The sequence below is a fragment of the Megalops cyprinoides genome, chromosome 13, assembly GCF_013368585.1.
Source record: "Megalops cyprinoides isolate fMegCyp1 chromosome 13, fMegCyp1.pri, whole genome shotgun sequence".
NCBI classification, from domain to species: Eukaryota; Metazoa; Chordata; class Actinopteri; order Elopiformes; family Megalopidae; genus Megalops; species Megalops cyprinoides.
Window position 1 is genome coordinate 4,654,180 of NC_050595.1, and position 23,217 is coordinate 4,677,396.

The 23,217-nt window shown below is 44.1% G+C and overlaps 2 protein-coding genes across 2 annotated transcripts in view; one reads left to right on the forward strand and one right to left on the reverse strand.

Moving 5' to 3' along the window:
* piezo1 (piezo-type mechanosensitive ion channel component 1) overlaps window positions 1-16,097 on the reverse strand; it is a 72,682-nt gene extending 56,585 nt beyond the window's left edge. The window contains exon 1 of the mRNA XM_036544326.1: window positions 15,422-16,097. Coding sequence (XP_036400219.1) covers window positions 15,422-15,485 — 64 coding nt within the window. The 5' untranslated portion in view covers window positions 15,486-16,097. The remainder of the gene's footprint in view (window positions 1-15,421) is intronic.
* A 1,726-nt stretch (window positions 16,098-17,823) lies between these two features.
* cdt1 (chromatin licensing and DNA replication factor 1) lies at window positions 17,824-22,971 on the forward strand. The gene is made up of 10 exons (XM_036544202.1): window positions 17,824-18,354; window positions 18,754-18,912; window positions 19,110-19,342; window positions 19,936-20,130; window positions 20,273-20,415; window positions 20,592-20,692; window positions 21,010-21,198; window positions 21,572-21,718; window positions 22,208-22,409; window positions 22,760-22,971. The coding sequence occupies exons 1-10, from the start codon at window positions 17,824-17,826 to the stop codon at window positions 22,921-22,923; spliced, it is 2,064 nt and encodes a 687-aa protein (XP_036400095.1). The 3' UTR covers window positions 22,924-22,971.
* Window positions 22,972-23,217: the final 246 nt, after the last annotated feature.

Below are 23,217 nucleotides of genomic sequence, written 5' to 3' on the forward strand. Positions count from 1 at the left end.
CCACATACAACAACTTTGGTTTTATTACTTGATGTAATATTATTATCGCACAGATTATTAGGTAGGTAGCTTTAAAGCTAACACTAATCTTTTTTACAGGAACCCAACAGAAAACTGATTTTCTGAAAGGCTCTTCTCCCTATTAAAAACAACTACTGATAGATTATTAACTGTTCAAAATGGTGCCAGTCTCCAGGGTTTGGGCAATCAGTAAATGAAGTATTAGCAGCACAAAGAAATAAATGTACCGTATATTTTTTGATGGCTTTGCCACCAGACTTGCTGCACCTTTCCAGAGGTGGTGTGAGTGCTACCTACAGGTAGTAGAAGGTACTACAGTAGCTACAGCTAGATTCAGTGTCTCCATCAGCCATTAGGATTTATTGTTGAAACCACAGCCAGACCTAGTACGATCTTGACTCTGGCAGCTGAACTGAGAGCTTCTCTTAACAAGGGCCTAGTGACGACCACATGGGAGAACCCAGCAGTCCTCTCTTTTAATTGCTGCGGTCCGAGTCAATAAACGATATGAATCTGAAGGCCATTCATGGGGGCAGCACCGAACTAGGGGTCCAAGCAGGCCCGTTCCAACATAACGTGCGTGTGATGGGGTTCCAGGGGGAGTCTGCCATGCCAAATTCTAAAAGCCGATAGGGGAGATCTGGAAGGCCTTACCAAAGGTCTGTAAGCTGTCCAGCGTGAGGGCTTGGCTCACAACCTTGGAGCCTGTGAAATAGATTCAAAGAGAAACAGAAACTGGGGGTAAAGGGGATCCCGTTCCCCACTCTGAAAGCTTTAACTGCAAAATAAGGATGCAGAAAACCTGGAAGCACAATCGGAGTGGCCTGTCCTTCCCTCAAGGCCCTAAACCGCTGACGGAGCTCACCTGTCTGACTTCGGAATTAACAGAACTCTCCCTCAGGGGCAGTCTGATTCAATTTACCTCACTCTAACAGTCTGTTCACGGTGCATCGCCTCTTAGACAGGCAAGGCTGACTGACACCGGCAGAGCCTCTCTAATCACCAGGGTGACGGGGAGTGTGTCCGAGTGTGAGCGGCAAACTGGGCAGAAGGCTCTCCATGGCAACTCGGGGACAAAGTGCTGTTGCATTTTGAGACCCAAAGTTCTTACAACAGAATTTCACATTTGGCACCTTCCATGTACCAGTCATGAGCTTACTGGTCACAGGCTAAGCGGTAAACTGCCAAGTCATGTGAATAATTACAATAATACATCAAGTGATAAAATAGCTGTTTTTTCCCCATTGGCACTCTGCTGTCTCCATACCTCCTCAATCAGGCGGTTCTTAAATGAAGAGCTTCAGCAGTCACTCTCTGTCCCTGGGGCTGTGACGGCTTGCTGTCAGCACTGCGCATCTATATTACTCCCTCATGAAAACTGGCTCATATTCAGATATGGCAGGATATGGGATATGGGTCAGAATGGAAATACCAGAGGAAAAGCAGCTCTTTCTGACTGCACCGCTGCCTGCATTTTCACATGAAACAGTCTCTGTGTCAAGGGCCAGGCGGTTTGCCACTGAGCCCGAACATTGACCAGCCACATCCTTACTCAATGCATTTAAGTTTAGAGAGAACGGCCTTAAAAACCCAAAACTGATCAGACGTCCTACTCCTTTCCTCTGTGACTGAGACAGAGGAGGGGGGGGGGGGGGCAACAAAAGACTAAAAAAGACTAAAAATGGAGGGATTCAGTATCTTCCCTCCCCAGATAGCTTGATGAAGCAATTTCCCATAAAATGACCCAAAACAAAAGCGCCGCTCAGAGCAAGGAGTAGAGGCGCAGTGTCTCCTGTAAAAGCCAGGTAGCGTTTGATATCCAACATCACTGGGGGGGGACGACGACTGTAGTCTGTCCTTATATGAATGACGGCTTTAAAAAACTGCTCAGCGCTCTCTCGGGGGTTGATAACTTTGACTAACGGGGATGAGAAGAGCTTATTCCTGAAGATATTCTGTCATCCCTTTGTTGCAAGGAAGTGAAAGTTTCAAAAAAAAAAAAAAAAAAGGAGACTTGCTGGGACAAGAGTGAGGAACGCTCTCAGACGCAATCAAACACGTTCTGTCGTTCCATTTAACTTAACCTTCACACCGTGCTGTCATTTCCGTGAGGCTTTGATGTGTATTATAGAGTACCTTCAGCGATGCATGTATGCTACGTTTGATGTCCCCAGAGGTCTGCCCCATCCTTGACCTGCTTTACAATGACTTGGTGAGAAACTGTGAGAGTGACCCCAGTCAGTATTGAACCTCTAACCACTCTTTTAAAAAAAAAAGAATATGAAAAAAGATATGTTCGAAATATACATGCTACAACAAAACAGTGGGCCGATAAGTATTTATTAATCATATTATTTATTCATCATATTATCAAACATGCATATTATTATATATTTTGGAAGTGCAACTGCCACCCAAGGGATGTGATATAACTCATTAATAATAAATACTATATAACAATAATAATAGCATTTTTTTATCAATGATGTATATTGACCACACCAGTACAATTAATATTTTGCTGTCTTCTTTACACCTTGGCTTAGTGGACACCTAAATCCAGGGCAATTTACATAGCTTACACCTATACATACTTGGATTTAGTTGGATAGATACTGAAGAAACTAAGATTAAGTACAGTGCTCATGGGAATAATAACATTGTGTGGCATCAGAACCAAACCCGCAACCCGGGTTTGGTTCTGATAATTGTTTTAATCACTGTGTCACACTGAGATTCATGCTGAAAGCCTGCTTGCCTCTTCTTCTGCCATAATGATGGAGGTGGAGCGTGGGAGAAACAATTGACCTCTCTGACCTTGTTTGACCTGTTCACGGCCCCCAGACTCTCTCATGACATAGTTCATACGACTGTGAGAAGTAACCCAAACTCAGCAACGGCCTGCCGGGGGACAGGAAGGGCAGGGTCTCTAGAGTTGAGGGAACGGCGTTGAATCCAGCAGGGCACTTGCAAACACGCTGTAAAAATGAGGTCACTGAGGGCAGCCTCTCCGCTAGGCAAGTCAGTGCCTGCACCCGGTGTACAGTCTCTTACTCCAGTTCAGTTTGTACATCAAATTTATAAAAATAAATTCCATACCCATTACACAAATCTCCTCCAAAAACATGCATGAGGGGCTGGGCAGTTTTCTTTTCTCCACCTGCTACTTGGTCTGCAGCTTTATGTTTTTATTCTGAAAGGCAACCTGTCAATCATGACCCATGTGCACCGTGGCTGTGCATCTACATTACCATTGGCTCAATGCCACTATCACATTTTTTATCACATTGGCTCCATGGGTGTCTGACCCTCTATGAGATGGATCTCCTTTATTTCCATAAACTTCCACCCATGGCGACAAACTTGCAAACAACTGTGTGCACTAACACTAATACTAGCATCCACACCCTTACAAACCCTACATAATCAAATGAACTCTTTTTGACTGCTTTCTTTGCGGTACAGTTAGAATGCATTGCCAGTTTAGTTTAAAGTATTTTCTTTTCAGACAGTAAGCCATTTTTTTAGTTTTGATCACAGTGATACAACTCCTTCCAACCAGCAGGTCAGGAGGGATTTACTGAAGAAAAATGGCCTGGTGCAGTTATGTCTTTTCTGTTGAGTTTAACCTCTTCAGAGACAGTTGCCAAAATTCACCATGAGGAATCACAGTTGGCAATTTCAAAGAGATGTTTGTATGATGTGTTCAAATTATACCCTTGTCTCCAGTCAGAGAGATGAAGCGCAAAAAGGGGGGAAAAAACGTCTGTTAAAATCCAGATTGATATCATTTTTTCTTTTAGGCTAGAGTTGTCTAATTTTCCAGTACAGTATCAGGTGCAATCATGATTAAATTAACCAATTGTAATCATCTTTAACAGCAACAGCGCTGATCAACATGGACTTTTAATACTTTGCGCAGTTTTCAGTACATGCACACGTGTGTAAGATATGGTTAACCCATCTCACTTATCCCTATAGGACATTTTGTGCGGTGTGCGCTTGGATGTACTGTGATAGCCACTTCCTCTAATGTCTATGTCCTGACACGCATGGAGTCAGAATGGCTGCAATGTATGACTTTTTGTTATGGCTGCCCGTCCTCTGCAGATCATAAAAACTTGTTTAGATGCTTTTCGTTGATGCCATTTCATTGGGACCCTATCTCTGAAGTGGAGCGTTTCCTGGCAGTGCCAGCATCAGGTGCACTTTGAAATAGGGTTAAGGAAACAGTAGACGCTTGCTGAGCACAGAGACTGGATCACTGTCCAATAACAGTCCCATTTACAGTCATTCTGCCATGAGGAACATGAATGAAAGGATCACAGCGTAACGTATTTAAAAACTCATTAAAACACCTCGCTGCTCCTCTTCGTCTTGACACACACACACACACACATATACACACACACACACACACACACAGTGCGAGACCCCTCAGCTGTAGGACACAGGGCACAGAAAACCACTTTGAGGTGAAGCAAAGATTGTTAGACAGTCTTAGTAGCCGGGAAATGAGCGCTGGAGCTGGCTGAGAGACTGTTCAGCTGCTCGTTCAGCACTTCTAAAAGCATCTCAGTGTGACCACGACAGGTGTTGACCCCTGCTCCTCATTAGACAACACTTCACTGTAGCTAATTTCAGCGGTGCCGGGCCAGAACTGACGGTCATTCTCTCGTTACGGTCGTGCGACACCGACTCCCTCAAAGCTCCATTAACTGCCTGCTGCTCGGTGATGTTCCGGGTGCATCCTGGTTCAGGAGAAGATTTATCCCTCAGTGTGGCCTTTGCCTGAAGGCTGGGTTACCCATAAGCGTGATCGATATCCAGCTGGGTCACTAAGTTGACCTGAAATTGTGTCAGTGAAATCAGAGAGCCTTGGTATCGTCACCTCTGCCTTCTCTGTCTCTGGCACGCAATGTGAGTGTGGGTGCTGCTGTTCCCCCTCGGACGTGCCCTGTGCAAACCCTCTACTTCATAATTATTAATCGATGTGGAGGGCACTGGATGTCATAAGACTACAAGGACTTGGGTATATTGACCCATGGCACTGAATACCGATATGATGAGTAAATTATGGGAGAGGGTAGGAGAATATAAGAAGTTTAATCACGAGGACAGGTCGTTCAGCCCAGTGTTGAACTTCCACCACTCATCCGTTCTGCCGAGTCCCTCACCATCTTGAAGAAACCTCTGAAGACACAGCTCTAACGGTTTAATGCGCTTACATCTCTAGCAGCTGGCTGTAGCTTGTTTGGCCAACTGTTGAAACCTGGTCATGCGGCACTTCTAATATTGCTGACTCCTTATATGGCCTTTTGTGTGCGTTATACTCTGCATCACTTGTGAGTCACTTTGGATAAAAGCATCTGCCAATTGAATAAATGTAAATGTAAATGTAGCACCGCCTCAGTGTTTTTGAACATTTTTATATTCCCAAAACAGAGGGCTTTCTGCTGATACTACAGGCATGCTACACGTCAGCCTGGACCTTCCACGCTTCCTGTGGGCTCTGGTCAGATCGAGAGGCCGTTACGAGGATGTGGCTGGACCCCCACTGAGACGCAAGTTACCATACAGCCAGTGAGAGAGGAGGAATGTTTTGCAAAGGCATGGGATGAAGCCAATTATGCCCTTGGAATTTTGCCATTACTGCTGGCCGGATTTGGTAACAGAATCAGCTCCTTCTTGGCCGTACCTCTGTTTGTGTATGTGTGTGTGTGTGTGTGTGTGTGTGTGTGCGTGCGTGTATGTATGTATGCATGTGTGTGTGTGTGTGTGTGTGTGTATGTATGTATGTACGCGTGTGTATGTGTACGCGTGTGTGTGTGTGTGTGTGTGTGTGTATGCATGCATGTGTGTATGCATGCATGTGTGTGTGTGTGTGTGTGTGTGAGTGTACGTGTGCGTGTGCGTGTGCGTGTGCGTGTGCGTGCCTTTGCCTGTGGGTTCTGCTTGAGCGCAGTATTCCTCCTCCCGGTTCCTCGGGATCTTTCCGCCCTCCCTGCACCCACGTGCTGCAGCATGCAGGCGCTCGGGGCTTGACGCTCCAAGCCCAGGGAGAGCTGAGGTAAAGCCAGCCCTACTGAGGGGAAGGATTCTCACACCTCCCTGTGGGTCTCTCTGTGCCAACACAAACAGCTCTTCCTGGAGCTGAGTCACAGCTAGGGCTGTAGCCTCATCCATCATGAGATTTTAAAACCAGCCTAGGCAACCTTATCCCCTGCTTTTCTCCATTCCAAGATTCCAGCACAGTCTAATGGCTAATATTGCGGGTTATTTTTTGTGAGATGAGGAATCACTCAGGCAATACAGTGGGTTTTCTCTTACAAGAGCTGACCCTCTTCATCTCTTTCTCTCTCTGTATAAAAAGTCCATCGTATTATTTTCTGTGTTCTGGATGTGGCGGCCAGTCCTGTCTCTGATTGGCCAGAAATCAGGATAAACTGACTGTCTCTGTGGTTTCAGCTGCAGTCTTACGGTCACTTACAGTGACTTAGTTGTGAATAAAACTAATACAGACACCAGAGCATCACGGTTATGTTACCCCAGGGGTCTCTGTCTGATTGTGAAATGTTTTAATGGTTCAAGAATTAACTTAAAAGTAACATGTTTTAAAACAGGCTTTTACTGTCTGAAAATTGCTCAGATTCACTCTTGCACGTGTCCTGAAAACATCCTTCGCTCTACAAATTAAATCCAATATACCAAAAAAAAAAAAAGATTGTCTAAAAGTCTGTGGGTGCTGAACTGCTGGATATGATTTGGGTAAGTTTTTCACTATCACTATCAAAAATCTGACTTCCTTTACTGGACCTCATCTTATGTGTGCTGTGTGTTTATGCCTTATCATAAAACAATGCCGTTTCTTCTCCTTCCCTCCAAGACCCAGAACCCCCAACAACCTGTTTTCCTTCCGTCTATTTTTAAATTCTCACAACGCAAGCACCTTCCAGAGGGCTCCGCTGCGAAAGGGCCCTCCTCAAAAAGTTCAAGCAAGGTTTACAAATACCGCGGCTGGCATTTAACGGCCTTGATTACAGGCAACGTTAAAACCCCGCAGTTTTTTTTTTTTTCGTAGCTGCGTCTCGCATTCGGCCTGGCCACCATCAGGAGGGGCAGGGTTACAGGACTGGTCACAGATCTTCCCCTGGAAAGAGTCACTGGCGAAAGTGGACAGGACCCATGAGACGCATAAAAGTATGGGAATGCCTTGATGACAGATGGCTTGCACAGCTCTGAGGGCATTCCCGGGCAGCACTGCTGATAGGAGTGGCCTGCACTAATTAACAAGATGGTTAATTAATTTTTAATTTGTTTGATTAATGGGAAAAAAAAACAAGACATTGCAATATGCAATATATTTATCAATTGCGATCTATCATACTTGTTTAGTCAAGGGTAGTTTCCAACACCAGTCCCTCTGATTTGTTTTTAGAAAAAAAACAACATCCTTTTGGAGGAGTAATGTGACAAACACCGGCAGTCAGAATTAAAACAGTTGCCCAGGCCGGCTGACGAATAGGAAGTGACCACACACGATTAACCTCTGTTATGTTAATGTCCAGGGGGCTGATTGCATCTAGGCGTCTGCCTGGCTTGATGCAATGTCTGTTCAAGCAGTTGAGTTCTTTCCTTTGTAAACTTCCTTTATCCAAGGTAGAATAGAGGTTTAACTCCCACATAACATTTCCACCTGTCTCATCCCCTGGAATCTAAGCCTTTTCGTTATGTTATACTTGGACGTAAATCTATGGCAAGCTGAAACCAGGTCTAAGATCTAAGTCGAAACTGTTCTCCATGGCAAGACAAATGGAAATGGTGGACAGCTGGAGGAATATATTTGCCAATAGAAAATAAAATACGGCAAGGTGCACCTTGAGGGGCAATAGATTTCACAGTGAAACGGTCCATTGGAAGTTTTCACTCAGCCAGTACTTACTGATTTTTGAATGCAGAGGAATAGATGTCCCTGTATCGATTTATTGATGCACTCTCGCCTCAGAGATCATACATGTCAGACTGATTCATGGTTTCAGAAATTAATTGTGCTTAGGCATTATGCTAATGGTACACTGCAAGATATACAGTAGTAGCTAGTATACTGTTGGGGATGTGATTGCTGTGTGAAGACATGGCATGTCTTTCATCTAATGAGTTTCATTTTTTATATGTACTGCATTTTTTGTATATATATTATATTGTATATTTATATTCTTGTATTTGCCACATAGCTGGCTAGCTTTAGGATTCTATTAGATTTTCCTTTCTATTTCTGAATCGGTGAATTATCAATGTTTGATGGTACTGGTATTTTGAAACACAGGGATCCAAAGGTAAGGTACAGCTCAGCAACAGTTATTATTCCCTGTGTATTCACACAAACATTTACACTGCAGCGTAGTATTTGCCGGACACAACCACCAAGCTAATTTTTGGTTCGGTGCAACCAGTGTAAATTCAGATCGCAAAGTTGAACGTTTTCTCAAACGGCAGCACTTATGACCACCCTTTTTAAGCTTAGCTGGCACAGTTGGATGCAGAAGCACAAGGTACGTGACAGCACCCTCAAGACATCAGCCTGCTGGAATACAGAAGTGGCACTAAACCACTGACCGCCAGCCAGCTATTTTGTACTGCTTTAATTTATATGCCAGACTGGTTCCCTGCTGTCTTACTCTGGCATTAATGATTTAGGTCAAAACAACTGTTGTCTTCAACAACCACAGCCAGAGTCTAAAAACTCATTTTTTGTGATCAAACATTACCATAATAAAATTGTTATAAAGCAATCCTCAAATGGTTCCCATGAATCATCAGTCCTGTAGTTGGCCTGCGTTTTATTATTTCATTCCTCCAGGGGTATCACTGGATTCACTCCTCAATGAAACATAGACTTTCAATCCAGGTTCCCATAGAAAGGATTTATTGATTCAGTCAGATGCTCACATGCGTTGCTTGTAATCTACAGCAATATCTGCAGAGGCTGAATTAACGGCAACCATCCCAGTGGGCTTGGAAGTTAAATACGGTCTGTCTGGGGAAGGTGAATTGCACGACCCTATCTGTTTCTACTTTGTTTTACATCAGTTTTCATCTTCCTGACCAGACGAATGGGGGGAAAAAATCATAGAGCAGATTTATTTTATCATATCTATAACCTATTGCTCTACTGTCCTCCAGCGGTAAGCTGCCAGACATTATGAGTGCAAAACGTGCTAATTAGATTTTTTGGAACGAAAAAAAAAATTCAATTAATCGGTGAGCAGGTTTAGGTACCCTCTGAGATGTCAAGAATGAGACAAAATAATTCTGAAACAAAATATATTACCAAGTTGTAAGGCACAGCAATTAATTTCACCTTAAATGCCTTCCTGTCTGTATTTTCCCCCCAAAATACCCAGATTTCCCCCCAGAATATACTTGCATGAGACACCACATATGAGAATGAGGGTTTTTTGTCTGCACTGTGGACAGTGGAAGGTTTTTTTTTCCATGCAGGCAGCTGATGCTTCCCAATGATATATTATGAGACAGAGGACAAGTTCATCTGTGCCTTCTTGTCACTACATAGCAAATAGAATTTCTCATTCCATGGTTACAGGGACTGTGCATGTATAATATATTTCACATCCATTCTGCGGCTGATAAAACTCCAAATAATGAGTCAGACCAAGCTGGCTTTCTAATCACTGTCTCACAGACAGACGCGTGCTCGGCCAGCAATCTGTCCCACAATGCACCCTGGCATCCAAACTCTTTCCAGAGACTCCCACTCTAGGTGTGGAAAAACCATTTGGACTCACGGTCGTGATCTGTTTGGAGTCGTGTGTGGGGAAGACGTTACTGCTCTCGGGAGAAGCCAAAGATGACATTCCCCCCTGCACCACGCACAGAAAATGCACACCTCCAATATAAACTGCATCAATGAACCATACTGTCTCGTTTCAATCAACCTGAATGACAGGCATTTCAACTCAGAAAGTATCCATTTAGAATGATGGATGATTTATGTTTGTCCAATCAGAACAATGGACTGCCTAACAGAGTTGGGGGGGGGGGGGTATGTTCAACTCCCTTTGGACAGACATTCGTGTTGAAACATATCAGTCAGTGTATATTGACAGTAATTTCATGTTTCAGTTCCTCTTTTTTGTCTTCACCAGATGTTCACTTGCACTGAGCAATTTCACACCTCGTCATAAACTGTGTATATTTGAACGGTTCATCCTGTGAAACCAGTTTGAAAAGATTATAATGCTGCTTCCATTTTCCATTAAGTGGCTTAACACCTGAGTGGTTATGCAGCAATTATACACTGTGGTCACTGTGATAATTAGGCCCCAAACTACTACTGTGATCAAACCACTGTGATCATTTTCCACAAAGAAATTAAGTATTACTTCTTTGTTACCTCCACAAAAATGTATTGGTGAAATGATGCACCACATAGCGCCTTAAAATTCTCAGCACTCTTCAGTCATTAGGATTGAACCATGTGGGTGTGTCAGACAGTGAGGGCAAGGCTGGCCGCTACTGGGGATAAAAATGACTCTTTATTCACTCACACCGACTGCCTGCAGCGTTACAGGTAATGTCTTACAGAAATACAGTGGAAAATCCTCTCCTCCCCTCACAGACTGGGCACAGCAGGACGAAAGGTATAACAGTTGTCTGTTTAAACAAAAAAAAAAAAAAAAGAAAAGAAAATAAGCTCGCCCATTGTTAGTGGAACACTGGGACCACTGGGGTCGCCCGCAGTGCCTGCATCCTGTTTTTTGGTGGAAGAAAAAAAAAAAAAGTCTGCAATTCCACTCAGTGGCACGGCCGAGCCTAACGTCCCGTCATGCTAAAGCAAACACCGCTCCCGAGAATCGCCATCAGCTCGAGCGTTGCGCGGGGAGCCCCCTTCTTTGTCCCGAAGCCAGCCTGGAGACCCAGCCCCCCGCCTCGGTGAACGTTGTGTAATTAACAGCGAGAAAACACATTTCTGACTGGCCTGCGACCGTGCACTGTCCGGTTGCTGACTCACACACACACACACACACACACACACAAGCTCCATTGTAAGGTCTCTGTTTCCACGGCACTATTTCCATTCTGCTCCACAGAGAGACAAAACTGTGAGAATTACACAGCAGCAAAAAAAAAAAAAAACACCACAGTGATACAGTTACACTCACTCCCTCTTTGCGGTTTCATCTTTGAAAAAGGACGTCCCTGATTATTACACTGCGTTACAGATAATACGAAGAACAGCAGCACCGTTTACTTTACACCACAGTGCAGAGTCCACCACTTTTTGATAAGCATGCCAAGACTTGAAGAATCCGGTAATCCGAAAAGCCTCACACATGCCGGCCTCGCCATATCTCCCTGTTTCCCTCCTGTCAGTTGTTACGGAGATTCATCCCTGTGGTCTACTTCTACGGCCCATGGGCTGCAGCTTGTTTGGTTGCAGCTTGCTGGTTTCAGATCATCTTTTTACGGAAATCGGAGGATGTATTCAAACTAAAGCAACCGCAACCTTTGGGCATGGACTTACAGGAAAACAAATGCCACTGCTCTAGTCATGACTGAGGCAACATTTTCTGTGTCTTTTTGTGCCAGAAGTATTAATGGAGCGGGGCTGAAGGCCCGTAATTACGCCGTACTAGAATCAACAATGAAGATGCCACGGTGAGGCTTTTCATATCACTCCCTACAGTAACCCTCTCCTTTTGCCAGACACCGCTGCCCACTTTGAGGTGCTAACAACATTTACAGTGTAATTCCTGTTAATAAGTGTCACCGAGCAGTGATAGAGCGTGAGGGGTTTGGCAGGGTACAGGTGTCTTACAATAAATCATGGCAGAGGGAATCTAGAGAGTGATTTATCAGCCCTGTGCAGCCTGCCTAGGGTAGGCCCAATGTTTATTTCATGAGCTTCCCGGCTCAGGTAATTGTTTTTTTATGGATCCAACGCTTCCCGCCTGTTCACCACACACACGTCACTTCCTGCTTGTGGGTCTTCCCTGTTCTCCAGCCATTTACGCATGGCTGTTCTTGTGACTCTACTCAATCCGCTCTTGTACCCTTTCTTTGTGAGGGGGGTCTCTGGATCAGAGCACCCCGCCGGGCGACAAGACGTGGCGCTAACGCTCAGTGATTACTCACTTCCCTTCTGCCTTCGTTGCACGAACACTGACACACACTCAGTAGGCCCGGGCTGACTGAGACGACTTGAGCCGGGGAGGAAATATCATGAGCAAGACCGAATGCCACAGTGGAGTAACATTTCCATTGACACCATTCACACCATTCAACCCGATCTACTTTACTTTTATTGTTCAGCATTAGACTGCAGACGGGTTTACACATTACGTGATATAGCACAAAGCAAACTGTAATGAGGCTGACAGCTTGACGTCTGTTCACAATCCTAAAGTCTAACTGTATCAAACAAGCATGAATCGAACAGAGTGCTCCGGCTGAATGTTCAGAAAAGAGAATTGAAAATGCTTTAGTAAAAATCTACTTTTGTTCCCTTGGCTGCCAAAATGCCTCAGTGCCGTCCGTTGCTTTACGTACACACACCACTGTGGGTATTGTCTTCATCTAAGGGCTGACGTGGCGTTGAATTTTCCGCAATGAATCTTTTTTCCTTTCTCTTTTTTCTGTGAGCAAATGGAGCTTTATCAGATAAAGTTTTCATGCCCTGCAGACTACTCAGCGCCAGACAAAAATAAGAATTTACTATTTTAAAGAGGCTACACCGCAAACACTAGCACAGGCACCCAGCTTGGAACATTTCAGGGTTATATTTTGCACTGGCAATGATGGAAGCACTTTAACGCAGGCATGAGAAAAATGCTTTGTGGCCACAGGACAGTGTCTCTCGGTCCTACTCCCGGAGGCCCACTGTCCTGCATAACTTCTATCTATCCTTGCTCCAAACACACCTGATTAGTGTGATTAACATGCTCTTGATTAAATCAGGTGTGCTCAGCTAATCAAAAGTGCCACTGATGAGTTCAGTCTGGTAGGACTTTTGTCCTACATCCATTTCCTGTTAAAAAGGTGTGTGCATGACATGAGACATGACATGAATACACTTCTGAAGGAAGCAAAGTAGAATAATAACAACAGTAACAATCAGATCAAAAGGTAGACTTATGACATCAGTTACGACTTCACTGAATAGCGCTTACAGCCAAGCCCTGCACATGCACTCTGTCAGTTTGCCAAATATATGGCAGAAACTTACATAAAACCAATAAAAGTTCTAACTAAGTCAGACTTTACAGATTTCTGAGGGCCAGACAGCCATATGTTAGACTTGTATCCAATCAATGATGCAGGACTTAGTACACTGTGTGTGTGTGTGTGTGTGTGTGTGTGTGTGTGTGTGTGTGTGTGTGTGTGTGTGTGTGTGAGTGTGCGCGCGCGCACGAAAGCGTGCATGTGCGTGTGTTTTCATGTCTGTGGTGTGTTAACTGCTGTGGGATTACAGACTCTGTAAAACTGTTAGAAGGTGTACGGAAGTGGGGCATGAGGGTGTGGCTGTCAGACAAATACAATACCTTACAATTCAGAACCTCAGTGAGGTCATCACAAAGGACTTGAGGACAACAGGAGGAAATTCACCACTGTTCAATTCCCTGCAACACTGGCCACAGGAACTTGGAACGGCACGTAACACTTAATATGATTTTCCACTATGTTCCCGTAAATAATACGAACACATTGCCTTATTATCGCTTACCAATACATCTTAATCATATTTTCCTGCCATTTTGGCAGTGGTGTAAAAAGCTGGAAATGGGAATAATAGGACATGTATCGTGGAGTAAATTTATTTCAAAGGTACAGTTTCCTGTGCTCATGCTTAACAATAACAGAAACTGTTACAAACTCATTTTAGCTGCTACCACAAGCCTAATCTTTGCTCCAGAATTTGTACACAGTTTCTAGAAGGAGAGGCCAGGACACTAGGCCCTAATCTGCAGAAGCTCAGTCATTCCAACAAAAAACTACCCCTCTTCTCATACAAGACAAAATATATATTTCAATATAAGACAATAGCATAATATTGCAACAGTAAAATACAACGCTATACACAACACAAGCATAGATGCACTCAAATACATGTCCTTTCAATCAGAAATTCTTTCCAACTAATTTGTTTTTTAAACCTTGTCTTCCAAGACCTTAACTGAACTGTGGCTTTAGCAACTTCAACAGCTGATTTTAACTTGACAAATAGCAGGTCAACCTTTAACATTTTCAGTAAAATAAGTGGTCCATCTCTTTGTACAGTCCCTAAAACTGTGATGATATAACATCCATGTGATGGATATGGTAAATAAGCTTTGAAGAATGGCACAAACAGTTAGTACCATCTTAACCCTCTGGATCCTTTAACCTTCGAATAAAACGGTCATATTTTTGTTATGTTTACGGTCTGAGCAGCTTTATACATTGCCATTTTTAGAAGGACCTTTACAAGTTCTTAATAGAGGCAGAAACCCAGCAGGAGTGTATCTGCTTGTCAGTAGCTGGCTTATCACATCTACACCAAGGTGCTCTAATAGCCCTTTCGCCAAAGCCAAATGTACTCCGGCCAGAGAGAATCCCTGATGGGGGAAGCAAAAATCAGAGGCGTTCACAGAACAGATGGAAGATTATCACACAGAACACTAGCCTGAGACAATCACTTTGTAATCACTTCACAACCACAGATCTCACAATGGCCCAAGAACGCCTGCTCGCCTGATTAAATTCCGAGTCTCTGTCTTATCTTTGTCCATTCACGACAGCGAGTTTAACGCTTGAATAGGCCTCGCTCTGAACTTTAAAACCTGTTGCAAATATGTCCATGATTTATCACCTAGAGAAGAAAAGCTGCACAGATACTGATAGACATTTATGTAGTAAGCTAAACTCTGTCTTAAAGTTACTGTGCAATACCAACAAACTCACATTGCCAGAGGACCATATACTTGTACGTTGTATTTCAGCATACCCTTCGTAAGGTGATGACAGAGTAAAGAGCTTTGATAATAACAAGTTGACTTCCTACTATTACGTCGCTTCAAAAGTGTAAGCTAATAATTCGGAAAATAAATACTCTAAACAGACAGCAAACAACCATAAATAGCAACAGCAGCAGCGGCGGCTCTTGTGATTGAGGTTTAGCATAATATGCAACACGATGCGGCAGACCTGTCGTTTTCGCCTCCAGTAGTGCATAATTTATTTTTGTATTGCATTTCAGTTCAAGCGAAACTAAGGAAAGGCAGTAAGATCAATCGACGTATTTAACTACGTTTGCTTTGATCATCTGAGCTCAGTACAAAAGAGTCGTGAGTCAAATGTTTAAGTTCTTTTCCCACCTTATTTTCAAAAACAAATCTCTCACCTGCGAGTAAGAAAGTCGGCAGAAGAAAGCAACAGAGCAATCCACACACCACCTGGAGCTCCATATGCGCGTCCCGAGAGCACTCCACAAACTATTTCTTCACAAGCATTGCTCGACGAAACTTCAAATTCCACTAAATCAGACAAAACCGATCCAAATCTTGACAAATGTTCATGTCCAAAGGTTTAAAGTGGTCTGTGGATGGCCAGTTTACTGTAATACGGAGAGTCACTCCATTCTGGAGCAAATCTACTACTTCGGAGTAAAACGTTCACTTCATAACTTCCAGAACAGTTGTCATATCCAGCCCATCGTTTAGTTTATCCAGATGACATTTCTACCTGTTGGTAGAGTAACCTTCTCCACACTAGCATACAATGTCTATAAATCTTTTTTAAGAGTCAATGTTATGCTCCTTACAAAAGTCGCAAGAATATTCCCCGTAAAACTATATCTTCATGGAAAAAGTGATTCACCAGCGCGGCAACAGTCGTACTGTTCATTCAGTTTGTTCAAACTTCGCCCTTTTACTGTTCTAAGGTATCCCTCTTCCATAGCTGTTCTGTTCATTAGTATTAAACCAAAGCTGGTCTCGCGGCTTATATTTAGTGAGTTATTGGCTGCATTTATGTTTAGATATTCCGGTCTCGCCCGACTGCAAAGTGCAAGTGCTTTTACTAGCTACTACAGCAACTCCCACTTTGATGCCTTTAACAAAGTTACACCCACAGCGAAGGAGCGCCCACTTCAACTTTCTCTGAAACCGACTGGAATTCCTCCTTCGGTGTAGTTTACGCGCAGCAATGCTACTTTCTCCAAGTGTGTTCAAAAGATTAGGCCTATTGCAAAGCCAAAATGATATTCGTTGCTACAGCTCGCTACAACTTTGCAAAACACTCGTTGTTTTTATTTTTTTATTTTGACCAAATCAAATTTACAGATAGCGACGAATTTACTTAAACGAGAACAAAAATAGTTATACACCTGGATACCTCACTGAAAACAAAACAGATTTTATAAACTAGTGGGCAATGCCCTTACTTACTTGCTAATATTTTCTAGTAGACGCAAACATAATTAAACAGACGTATTGACATGCAACGTGTGTTTACAGAAAATAGCCGCTGTTTCAATGAGAAATATACCTTAACATTCTTGAAAATGTTGTGTGCACACTCAGAATTTCTACCACTATCTACCGATTTTTTATGCCACCACATATTCTTCCTCTCTCTATAGGTATGTTCTTAACCTTGCTTTTACAGGGCGAGGGATCTCAGTACTATGCAGACGCACGCGACTCGCCATGTATCGACATTATTGTACAATGGTGCCATCTAGCGGTACAAAGTGGGGCGACGTAAAGTAAGATTGTATCCTTCCCACCCTAGTAGTTAATCAATAACAAATATAAAAAAAAAACAATCTCTTGGTTTCCCTGTCTCGTTATAGCGCTTAAATTCGGCCTTGTCCTGGGTATTATTTTAGGGTACTTTTCCCATCTCAGGTGTTCAGGCGCTCTGGTAGAGCAACTTTTTTGACATTCGTTGCTGAAATGTTTCGACATAGTAGCGCTTAGTCGGTATTATGTAGGGAACTGGTTAGTACAACACAGTGCGATGGACTAACAGCCTGTAGTTCTTGAGAGCTCTCGCGTTTTCCGTACGGCGTGTTGTTCTTGTGGTTTTATTACAGTGCGCTTATGAAATTTGATTTTATGGTAACTCTGGCTAAGGCCATCGACAACATCAACTGGTGTTTTACCACTAAGAAGGGAGCTGAAATGTGGTAGTGATTAGAATCTGAATTTTCCTTCAGCTAATTGTTGTACAGTATTAGCATGTACAGCACATTTTCGCCATCTTTTACGAATTACACGCACAACTTATTTCCCAGAACATCCTTGATTCTCAATGTGCCATCGTAATGGTTCACAGTGAGGGCAGAGTTGTGAAAATACAACGTATTTGTTCTAAAATGCCTCAAGGTAATACATTATTATTATCTTGTAAAAAATAATATCTTACTCCGGTACATAAATAAATGTTCCAGATTTACGGCTTGTTATTGAAGCAAAAAAGTCATTTTCCCCAAGGGGTCAACACAAAAAAAAGTCATCATCTCCCCTCTCCATACCAGTCTGAAAGGTGAAAGAGGGCGTGTCTATGGGCGCTAGGACTGCCCATAAAAATCACGTGGGTCAGTTTCGCGCGAAAGTTTGTTCTATTTCCCTTCTGGTGGCTTCCGGTACGGCAGCGAGAGGGAATATGTCGTTGTGATCGGACTTGCATTCTGTGACGAGCATTGCTATTTATTTGTAGGTAGTTACTTAGACGTTGTTCTTAGCTTTTTTTTGTTGTTATTGGACGTAAAATATAAATTCGAAACGTCGGGACTAAATAATGTCTCAGGCTCGTGTGACCGATTTCTTTTCTCAAAGCAAAAAAGCTGGGATTGATAGGGTTCTGCGGACCAAACAAGATAAACCGCACATTTATGTAGACACTGAGGTATCGACGGTAGCGGTTAAAAAGAGGGAAAATGCAGGAACTACTCGATCGAAATCAAAAACCGTATCAAGGCCAACTACTGCAAGATCCACACGGTCCAAAAAATATGTTCAGGAGGAACTGGAGAAAGTCGCGAACGAGCCTGTCCCTGTGGATGATCTGAAGGTAGCTACCGACGCGGCGTCCGCAGAACCTCCGGAACAAACACTCCGGAGTCCACGTACCCCCAAACGCAGGTCCTCAGAGGCCGAGTTCGACCTCGGATCTGCGGTGTTTTCCGCTACAGCCGGGCACAGTTCGGCGAAGAAACGACTCCGAGTCGAGTCGGGCGAGGAGGGTGTCCAAGCACCCAAAACTGTGGAGCAGAAAACCGAGAAAAAATCGGCCAGGAAAAAGCTTATTCTTCCTAAAGACGGAGAACAGGTAACTTGCTGGCTAGCTAGCCAGCTATATTCATGCTATTTAAAATGTGGAACTATGTGATATGGAACAATTGGTCAAGTGTTGGTGATGTGCTGTGTTTACTTTTTGTAGCCAGCAAACTACTTCACGCGATTACGCGTTGACTTCAAGCGAGGCCATGTTTGTCCCACTAACAGCTGTTCGACTACTTGGCTAGCTAACCTAGTTAGCCTCATGCAAATCTGCAAGTTTGTGTGGAAGCCAGCTAGCATGTGAAGTTGGCCTGATTTCTGCTGTTCTACAGATATTTGTGTAGAATGGTAGAAATGATGAATCACTTAGAGCCGCTGATGCGATTGAGAGCTCATTATTGAACGCTTTGCTGGCGGTGAGACTGACGCCTTTTTTAATCTGTTATAGGTACCCAGGCCCAAAAGTAAGTCGTCCACATTGCAGCCATCCAGCCTGCTGCCCGAAGATAAGGAGGTGAAGAACCAGGTGAACCGCAGCGACAGCTCCTCTCCCGCGGGCAACCGGCAGGCCGCGGACAATCTATCACACACAGCAGTAAAGAGCAAGGTATAAAGGCGTGTTCACGTCCGAACACAGCCAATGTTACGTGAACTTCACACTGCTCTTTATCATTTATTATTATCATTTTATTATTGTCATCATATTATTTTTTTTCTCTAGCTTTAATAGAAAAGTCTTTCTATCGATATGTTGGTAATGATGAAGGATCAGCTAATTAAACACCGGTGTTGCTTTACCACCAGACCTTCTCCAAAGAGGATGTGGCGGCACTCAAGGCTCGCCTCCAGAAGATCCAGGAGCAGGGGAAGGCGATGCCCCTGCCGGCCCCGGGCCCGCGTCCCTCCTCCGCGGAGCTGAAGGCCACGCTGGCGCGTGCCCGGGAGCTGGGAGCGCGGGCGCAGCAACGCAAGGAGGAGAAGTTGGCCCAGAAGGCGAAATCTGCGGAGGAGGAAACGGGGCGAGAGAATAAGGAGAGGTACGTTCCTAAAGGCTGGATTTACCCTGTGCATACCCATGAGCTTCTCCTTCTGTTTAAAACCAGGCTGGCATGTGCCAGGTAGTAGGGCCTGTTCAGACAGCCCTGCAGTCTGTTTCACATAGATGGGGTTCCCATTGTCCAGACTTTACCACCAGCTTTTTTTAATGGTTTATGATTAGCTGTTAAGTAAATTTAACAGGCTAAATGGCTTATTACCTGCAGATTTTTCAAAATGATCTAGACTGCTAATTGAAGAGAAAATGAGGTTTCTCCCTTTCACAGTGCTGTCAGGTTGTGCAGGTGGGGGGTGGAGTCTTATGGACTCATAAAACATTTCCCACGCAGTCAGAGTACTTACATTCAGTACAATAAGGCCTTTGTCTGAAGTCAGACGGCTGTTTGAGCAGTGTGCTTAAGTGGCAAATATTTCATTATACTTGTTTTGGCAGGAAATGTGGTCATACCTATGGGTTTTTCTGCACTGTAAAACGCTCCTGTTTGGGGAAAGCCGGGGCCAAGCACAGCCCCTCTTCCTGTTTCAGCTGGTCCATCGTGCACTGAAAAGTCTGCCTCTTCTCTGCCCCACACAGTGAGAATGTGCCAGCATATCAGCGCTACCACACCCTTGCCCAGGATGTCCCACCAGGCCTCTCTCTGCCGTACAAGTACAAGGTGCTGGCTGAGATGTTCCGCAGCATGGACACCATCGTGGGCATGCTCTTCAACCGCTCCGAAACGGTCACCTTCGCCAAAGTCAAGCAGGGCGTCCAGGACATGATGCACAAGTAAGGGACTGCCGACAGAGTGTTCTGGAGACATGTAGACCAGCCAGTTAAGGAGTGCCATAGACACTTCAACTCACATCAAACTCTTGTCCTCAGCTTGTTTGGTTTGACTGTTAAACTGATCACTGTCCTTTGTGTGCAGGAGGTTTGAGGAGAACCACGTGGGCCAAATTAAGACTGTGTACCCCTTGGCCTACACTTTCCGCCAGGAGAGGAACATCCCCACCTTCAGTGCCACAGCGAAGAAGTCAAGCTACCAGCTGACGATGGAGCCTGTTATTGAAGGTAAGCGTTTTGATTTAAGCTTTGCCTGTCTCTATACAAAAAAATGCAATGTTCACTCGATGTGCATATTTATTTAAAACCTGAAATGTTAAGTGTGTTTTTTTTTTTTTTGAAAAAATATGATCCAGACATTGTTTGGTGGTCTTGCTGATTTATTGGTCTCTTTGCTTTTTCAGAGAAGAGCGGTTTGCGACCGCAGCTCTCTGCCTCTTGCCTGCTGGAGAGAAGACACATCTTCCATCAAAATCTAGTCAATGTTGTGAAACAGCACCACAAGGTGAGTGATGATGCTGTTGGGCAGTCGGAGGACAGTGGTTGCTTTTGAGAGGGTGGGCACAGTTACTAAAGTTTAGAACCAAACAGTCATCTTTACATTACCTCATTGCCATGTAGCAGACACTCTTATACAGAGCTACTTACATCATTTGCAATTTATGAATGTTCATTTATACAGTTGGATATTTACTATGGCCATTCTGGATTAAGAATCTTGCCCAAGAGTGCAGCAGCAGTGCCCTGGGGAAATCGAACCGGCAACCTTTCTGCTACGAGCCCTGCTTCTCACCACTACGCCACATTGCCGTCTTATTGCAGGTGTTCCTGGCGTCCATGAACCCTCCCCTCAGTGTCCCCGATGATAAATTAACTCGCTGGCATCCTCGCTTCAACGTGGATGAGGTCCCGGATATCCCAGCCAGCGAACTGCCACAGCCTCCACAGACGGACAAACTGACCACGGCCCAGGAGGTCCTGGACAAGGCCCGCTCCATGATGACACCCAAGGTAATGTGTTCACTGCCTGATCCCTGCAGCAGGTATAACTGAAGTTTGCCACTTGTTAATATCACTGTAATGTGTTCTGTAGAATTTCACAACAAAGCACCACTTAACACCACTGTATATACCACGTGATCAGCAATGTTCCTGTAAAGATGAACTATAACTATGATAATATCTGCCTGCTCAATACAAAGTTGAGACATGGTTCAGAGTAAAATTGATGGAATAACAGGAGTAGAAAAATATTTATGTAAAACATAGCATTCATATATTGAATCAAGAACATAAACGCATTAAAATTCAATGGCAAGCTTTTACAGGTTTGTTCAGTTTTTGCCTGTTACAGTTCCCAGTGCATGTGTTTGGCTGTTTTCAGATGGAAAAGGCCCTCGCTAACATGGCCCTTAAGACCGCAGAGACAGCCAATGCACAAGAGGAGCAGGACTCTACTCCAAAAACACCAAAGGGCCCCACTGACACCCCCAGTGCTCTAAAAGGAGTCTCCCAGTCCCTACTGGAGAGGGTATGTCCCACTGCCTTTCCCCTCTTGAGAAGGCTACATTTGTGTAAACTCCATGCATGCACTGATACTCAGTTTTGGGTATGTTTTGGTGCAGAAACATTTTAATGTGAGAATTTAGACATGAGGTGAACACAGACAGGTGTACACAACTGTCAAACTATGTCAGTGTCTTAAACGTAAAGTAAATTCTGAAACAGCCACAACATGACCGTAGAGCGATGGGTTGATCCATAGATTCTCTTCATGACCAGGTATTCACCTCAAGCATTTCATTCATCCTCTGTCTAGAAGGTTCCTGTATTGTCTGTTTCTATGTTACCTGTGGCTTGTTAGACCATACTCCTGTTCAAAGCCAGCAAATGAGAACACCTGTAGCTTCACCAATGGTAGACATGGAACTTTCAGCGTGAAGCACAAGGAGCTGAATGTCTGGTCACAGTACCCTTACAATGTGGTTAAGTTGCTGACTGTCCTCCTTTCAAACGTCAGATCAGGGCAAAGGAGGCGCAGAAGATCCAGGCTGCTATGACCCGCAACCCAGCACAGGAGGAGCGCCTGCTGATGATGTCACGGCTGGGGGAGCTAGCCAGGATCCTACGTAACGTCTTTGTGGCGGAGAAGAAGCCCGCTCTGACTATGGAGGTGGCGTGCAGCCGTATGATCGCCAGTTACCGCTCCGCCCTCAGCACAGGTGAGCCTACAGCAACCCCAGTCACTGAGAGCCGTCATTAGCGTGACCACAACAGGAGTGATGGATCGAGGTCATGGTCGCATTTGTACTGTATTTCAAAGATGAAAGTGGGAAGGGGAGTTGTTTTAGAATGACCCAACTTTGTACCTGATTCGCTCTTATCAGCATGGTCCTCACCTGCAGATTTAGTCTGACTGCATGAATGCAACCCATGGAGCCAAAAAAACTCAAAATGCATAAGACTGTTTCATGAGATCTAAGGCTTTGTACAAATTATGTATTTAGTTCAGAACTTGCTAACCCTCAAAAAGACTTCAACTAACCAGCTAACCTGGCCTGTCTTATTTCAGGAGAGATGGAGAAACATCTGCGTCTCCTGGCAGAGCTTTCTCCTGAGTGGCTGACCATTCATCCAATCAGGAAGGACTTTTATCTGAAGCTGGACAAGAGAGTAGATCTGAATATGGTGCTAGAGAAACTGAACCAGAGGACCAGAGAGGAGGAGAAGCTCTGAGCTCTGTGTTTTTGGACCACCACCAACGTTAAACCTAAAATGGTGCACCAGTGTAACATTTCTTGGATTGTTTCTAAAGATGGTACCATAGTACCAAACCTCATTGACAACAGCAAGTAAAACGAGGCGCAAGGTGAAAATTTTTTTTAAATACAATTTGTAAGGGACATTTTTAGAAGTACTTGTGTCAAGGGGCATTTCTAACTAGGTCTTTGTGCTGATGCAGGATGAAGCCCTTCACTGAAATATGTCTTTCAGGTGGGTTAGGGTAGTTTTTCCACTGTGAATTGTGCA